At 44.2% G+C, this 6,294-nt stretch overlaps 1 protein-coding gene across 1 annotated transcript in view; it reads left to right on the forward strand.

The window, feature by feature from the left end:
• Nucleotides 1–3,413: 3,413 nt before the first annotated feature.
• The window catches only part of FAM132A (family with sequence similarity 132, member A), an 18,947-nt gene continuing 16,066 nt past the window's right edge, over nt 3,414–6,294 (forward strand). Inside the window, exon 1 of the mRNA XM_010187377.1 lies at nt 3,414–3,584. Coding sequence (XP_010185679.1) covers nt 3,414–3,584 — 171 coding nt within the window. The remainder of the gene's footprint in view (nt 3,585–6,294) is intronic.

Below are 6,294 nucleotides of genomic sequence, written 5' to 3' on the forward strand. Positions count from 1 at the left end.
TGCGGGTGAGCCCGAGTGGAGGGGGGTTTTGCAGAAGGCAACTGGAGTGGCCACAAGCTCTTGGTTTGTCTTCCCAAAGCTGCCCCTTGGTCTGCTGGCCTGTTTAGATTTGTTCAAGCGGTTTTTATGTATTAACCCGATCAAGAAATGGGTTTATATCGGATTAGCAGTGGGAAATGTTAGATTTAAACCTGCAGGTTCATTGTAGGAGTGAGTACTGTAAACCTTCTTCTGCTCTGTAGCAGCAGTGGGTATGTGTCAGGGAATGGTGATGAGACACCTCTTGTATTGCCTTAAAAATGCACTATCTGCAACAAGGCTTTGGAGTTGTTCACTATATCTACAATGGGCAACGCTGGGAAAATCCGAGTTTTGACCTTTTGCCCTTTGGATATTACTCTTAGCATAGTTAGGTAAGGTCTATCTTGTTAGGTAAGGTCTGCCTTGAGTAAAAGCTGAATTGCATAAGTGGAGATTGAGAGATCAAATCGCAAGATTCTTGTCTGACTGTTCAGTTTCCTCTCCAGCCTTACCCTTCTTGAACACTACGGTTGGGTTCATGCACTCAGTCTTGAAATGTAAATGTGGTTTCTCATAGGATCTTCCCTAATTCAAAACTTTCCTCGTGCAGAACTGGTACTGTTATATTCTCTGCAATGGTGCTGAGCTCAGGGCAGACACTTCTTGTCTTTTCAGTCACTTGGAGATCCTTTGCTGTGCTATGAAGTGCAAAATCAGCCTAATCCTATTTTTTTTGGCAAATGAGGGTTGAACGTCCATGCATTGGCAAGACACAGGTGTTTCTGAACTGCTGGGATGTGAGAGCAGCGGCAGCAAGGTGTGCAATGTTCTGGAGATAATCCAGATGTTGAATTCAAGGTTGGAGGAGAGGTAACAAGTGTGCTGACACTTGTTTCAGGCCAACATAGAGAAAAGTAGCTACCATCCATTTATCCTGTTGGACCATCAGGTAACTTTGCCCTGTGCTTGCAGACATAGTTAGGATTCATTTCCCCCAAATCTGAGCCTATAGCCTTGGGATTTGGCTCTGGAGATGGAAAAGGAGATGTTGCAGGCAGACAGATGCAGCCTGCACCAGCAGACCGAGAAAGCGATTGCCCCGTTCCAGCCTTGAATGTCATTTCTTGCCATGGTGTGTGGATCTGTCAAGCTGTTTAGCTGCACTATGACAGATTGTCCTATTAATGTGTCATCAAGTGCACTTTTACAAATTCATGGCTTGTCTACAACTAACCTGAAAAAAGAGGCTTAAGTATGAGAAGGCGCCAAAGAAAGTTAAATATTATTAACAAATAAAGTCTGCCACGTAGTTTTGATGGAATGTGAGCCAGTTGGGGGAGGGGTGATATGCTGTTAACTGTTTAGCTTCTGTGTAACTGCCCTTTCTTCTCTTTCCTGACTCCATTTCTCTCAAGAGGTGCTTTAAAAAAAAATAAATCTATGTTCTGCTTCTTGATTTTTGCACTCAGATTGTTCCTGCCTCAGTTTCCCTAAGCCCATAAATGATAGAGATGTTTCTCCTGATCCACCCTGGCTGCCTTTAAAGTCCAAGGAATAACTGTGCTGGCATTATTATTTGGATTACAGAAGGCATAGTAAAGGGATTGTTAAAAGAAAGCAAATCTTCTGCTTGCTGACTGCATAAGGGACTTCAGATGATGTGATCTTCAGCCTCTTATCATTGTTGGACTTTCTCACGGTACAATCTCAGGTAAATTTTTGCATCACTCTCTGTATTTGTAGAAGGAATAGGAATATTTGTTCTAGCTGGTGGGGAGCTGACAGAGATTTGCAAACTGTCCAAGTACTTCAAGGTCTCCCTTATGAAATGCTTTTGGGAGATGTGTAACCTCTGGTTTTCTGTTGTTTTTAATAAACAGCCTGTAAAGGAATCAGAAAGCCCCCACTGAGCCAGCCTGTGATGAGAGCTAGGGGAAAACGTTGCACGGAGCACAGCTAAGTAGAGTATAAAGCAGGAGATCTGATGTATCAATGCGTGGTGCGATGCTGAGTGCATATTCCAAGCCACATATTTTCAGCTCTACCACACGCTTGTGTAGAGTTTTACAAACTTCCCAGAAAAATGGTGATTTCTCCGAGATAATGAAGGGGAGGTACAGAATAGGGCTGAGGGGAGGGAGCAGGGAACGGGCATTGATTTAAATCTGCCTGGCACACGGGCCAGCTCCACTTATCAGTGAGTCTAATAGGAATGTGAAGAGAATAGGCTTGACAGCTCATTAGAATGTGATCCCTCCTCCTTTTTTTCCCTTTTTTTTTTCCCCTTTCTTGAAGTTGATGGAAACTCATTCAGGAAAGAAGTACTTATTTGCTGAGGTAAAGCAAAAGCTGAGGAGGGTTTTGCCAGTGTGCAGCTGGGGAAAGGAGCAGCGAGAAAAATCAGACCTGGTCAACACTCAGAGGTACCTGAAGTCTTGCCTAGTGTGAGGGGAGATGAGGATGAAACAGCCACAAGATTCTGCATCCTGACAGCTGCCTGTGGCATCAGGACTTACTGCTCATCGTCTCATTAAAGGAAAGTGAAGATCAACCCAGATAAAGAGGGAGAGAAGCTAAACTTGGGGAAACTTTATCTGCTCCTAATGGACCGAGGCACATCCTCAGATGCTGTGTTTCTCCCTGTTTTATGATATGAGAAATCTATTTTCTCATTAGGAGGCTGAGCACTTGGCTGAGCTGTGATGCTTTCAGCCTCTGCAGAAGAGAAGTGGCTGTAGCAACCTGGGTTACGGTTCCCCAGCATCTTGCAAGGAAAGGATGAGGACTTGTCCCTGAGGAAAGGGAAGCATCATTCGAGAGAGAATGGAGGGGACGTATTCAAGCCTGCTTTGAACTGGACACAATGCTTCAAATGACAGAAAGTGAAGTCTCCTGTTGAAGAGGAACAACCTAACAACTCCCCTAATGAGTTTGCGTTGTCAGCTCTGGCCTGAGCATCTGTTGCCCTGAGCGATTTGACTTCTCTAGGTTTCATAGTTGAGTGCATTTTAAATGAGTCTGAAGACTTATTGAGGGGGGGGCAACACTTCAAGGTGGGTGGCAGGACTTTCCAGGGCCCCTTGTATTTATGTAAGCTTCAAGAGGCTGAATGGACTTACCTCTTTCTTCGAGTGAATCCAGATTTTCAAACAAGTTTATCTATACCATTTCCATGTGTCCTGCTTGAACAGAGGTCTGTCCAGCAACAGCATCCGGGCATGCTGCTCATCTGACATTGCACAGCCCGGAGGATCATCTTTAATAGTTCTAACCTTTTTATTTTGTATTTTGTTTTTTTTTTAGAGAGAAGTCTGTGTCTGTTCCTATTATTGGTGGTGAAGGTTTTTGTGCTTGGAGAGGGCCCTTCCTGACTTGGCCCCTCCCTTTTCAAAATGAAGGGGTGCACCTGGGTATTTGTGGCAACTTTACTTTGTCAGCAGTTTTGCCTCTTCAGAGTTATGGCAGCAAAGAGAGAGAGGAAGATGAAGAAAGAACCTAACCAGTACACAGAGCCTTTCAATGCTACCCTCTCGAACAGTGAAGAGCTGCACGGGCATCCCAAGGTAGGTGTTTATGTGTTGTCAGTGCTTGGTAGAACTTATTTCTGGCAGGAAATTCAGGCAATCTTGCCAAGTTCTATTTGATTTTTAAAGAGTAACGTTCTCTCTTTTGCCTTTGCCTGACTGATTTTTCTAGCTTACTGAAGCAAACACTGGAAGACTGCAAGTTATGATTATAATTTATTGTAGAATATGCATGACTGAAGTTCCAGTCAAGTAGTAGCTGATTAAGTGTAAAGAGATTCTGGAGTTCTAGTGTATGAACACTGTCCTGTTCAGAAACAACTGATTTAAAAAAGGCAAGTGGGCTGATGCAGTACAATGATGATTCTGCAATATTAATGTGTATCTTGCAGGCAAACCTTTTACTCTCTGACACTGTCTTAGCCAACAGGATAAGCACCTGAGCACGCCTGAGCTTTCTCTGCACTGCAGCTTCCAGCAGAGAGGCTGTGGTGATGGAAAATTACACATGAGAGTAATTGTAGGTGTAGTCAGATGATCTGGTTAAGGTGATTGTGGCTCTTGTAGGAAAGGATTCAGGACGGTGGTGTAATTGTGTGTAAGTGGTGAGTGTAAGACTGTGTGCATGGTACCTCAGAGGCTGTAGCTGATGACTTGCTTGGCTTAGTGACTCGGTTTTGCAGGGTCCTTCCACTTACACGTTTGGGAGAATCATTCACAAAAAATTTCCAGTCAGAGCCCCCAGAATCCCTTAAGCTGAAAATTTGCATAGAGTGCTCGGGAGCAGGAGAGGGAGTCAGGGAATCAAAAGCAGGTCCTAGGGTTAGGAGCAGGATGAAATGGGAGACTACAACACTGAGGAAGGAGGGAGTCTCCCCTATCGCACAGCCCCTTTTCTCTCTCTCTCTCCCCCTGCTTGCACAAAAATGTCCCTTGTTTCAAGTGGAGGTGACCTCTAAAACATGACTTTGATCACAAGCATTAGGGATGGCAGTCACTATAGCAATAGAGGAGCAAATCTGTCAAAAATGGGGGCATGGCAGAGGGGGCAAGTTAGAACAATTGGGCTGACATTCTAAATATCCCAGTCCATGCTATTGTGAGAGTAATTGGTTAAGGTTGGGCAAGTCTGGGAAACAGTCCTCTGTAGAAAAAAGCTGGCTGCTGCACTTAAAATTATCATTAGGGGACTGTAAGCAGCGTTTCTTCAGCTAATTTTGTGGTGTGTATGGCAGGGCTCTGTCAGAACAGGTTGTATACTTGCTAAATTCTTGAGGTGCTTATAATCAATCATTTCTGCTCTCTCTACATCTGCTTCATTCTGCTTTTGCAAAAGGGGCCAGGTACAGATCTGGTGCAACTGAATTTCAGTTTCTTCTGGAATTAAGTTGGCTTGGTGTGAAACGTATCGGACCGCGAGCAGAATACGTTCTGGTTGCAGGAGCAAGCAGAAACTGGTCCTGGTTAATTCTGATATAGTCGTATTATTGCTAGAAGAAACACGGTGCTCATTTGGAGGCTAGTGGGCATTCATTAAAACAGACACAGTTTGGAAGCTGCAGTTTCTGTGTTGAAATACTTTGCTTTAAAATATCCATGGCAAAAGTTTGGCTGCGGTGAGAGCTGGCAAGTTCAGAGAAGGCAGGTTCTGTTTAATGAGGATAGGACGAAACCAGATCTTTGATGTGAACGCTTATGAGCCCTGCTTGATATCCCCTCCCAGATTTTGCAATGTGAACTTTTCTCCTTGGAATCTCTTTGAGGTTGCAGTGCAGGCTCCGCTTAAGTATTGCTTCTAAATGTCATGGGTGACTGCGTTGTATTTTCTATTTACATAGCACCTGCCCGAGCTAAGGGATGTTTTACACATACTTTAAAGGCAGTGCTTAAGCATTGGCTTAAGCATCACAATTCGTATTCACTAAGGGGAGAAGTAAAGTAATGGTGAAGCTATCCTTACCTAACCTGTCAAGCCAAATGAAGGTCGTAAGCATTTCTCTATGGAAGACTGATCTCTCTGAGCCTTGAAGGTCCTTCTGCAGCAGTTCTGTTTCATGAGAGGATGCCCTGCACAGGGAAGTGAAACAGCAGCAGTGTCGCATTTCATTTCTCCACAGCGCATAACAGGAAAGAATTTTGTTTGGCCTCGTACAGTAAAAATTAAGGCTGTGTTTACCTTGGAAGACTCTGTGGCCACCTCGTAGGTTTATCAAGGCAGAAGGAGCAGGGAATGCAATATTAGCTGAGAAGTGATTTTTATTCGTACTGTTGAAAAGGTAGAAGTGTTTTCCTTCTGATTAAGCAAAACAATTTGGGACATATTTCTCTTGGGAATTCTTTTTAAAACAGGAGTGGGGAGAGCTCCCCTTTAACATTCACAGTGCATGAGCTGTGGTGCAACCTCTACCTAAAACAGGGAAGCAGAAGTCTCAAATCTCCTGATAAACATGGTATTGCCAAGGCAACAGTGTGTTGGGTTTGGGTTTTTTCTTTTTCTCCAGCCTTATCTTTGCTGGCTTGCTGTCAATGTGATGTGCTTGCCAAGCACATGAGAGTCTCCTCCTCTCACGCAAATGGACTAGGAGGGAGAGATGAACACGACTGATGGACACAGAGGCTTTCACCTACGTGGACTTTCTTTCTTTGACTATGTGTGGCCAAGTACCTGCACTTGCCACTTGCCAGGCTTGGATTCCCCTTTCCAGGCACAGATCTTGTCTCACAAGATGTGGTATTACACTACCAGGGG

This window comes from Mesitornis unicolor, unplaced genomic scaffold (genome assembly GCF_000695765.1).
Source record: "Mesitornis unicolor isolate BGI_N332 unplaced genomic scaffold, ASM69576v1 scaffold14366, whole genome shotgun sequence".
Lineage (NCBI taxonomy): Eukaryota > Metazoa > Chordata > Aves > Mesitornithiformes > Mesitornithidae > Mesitornis > Mesitornis unicolor.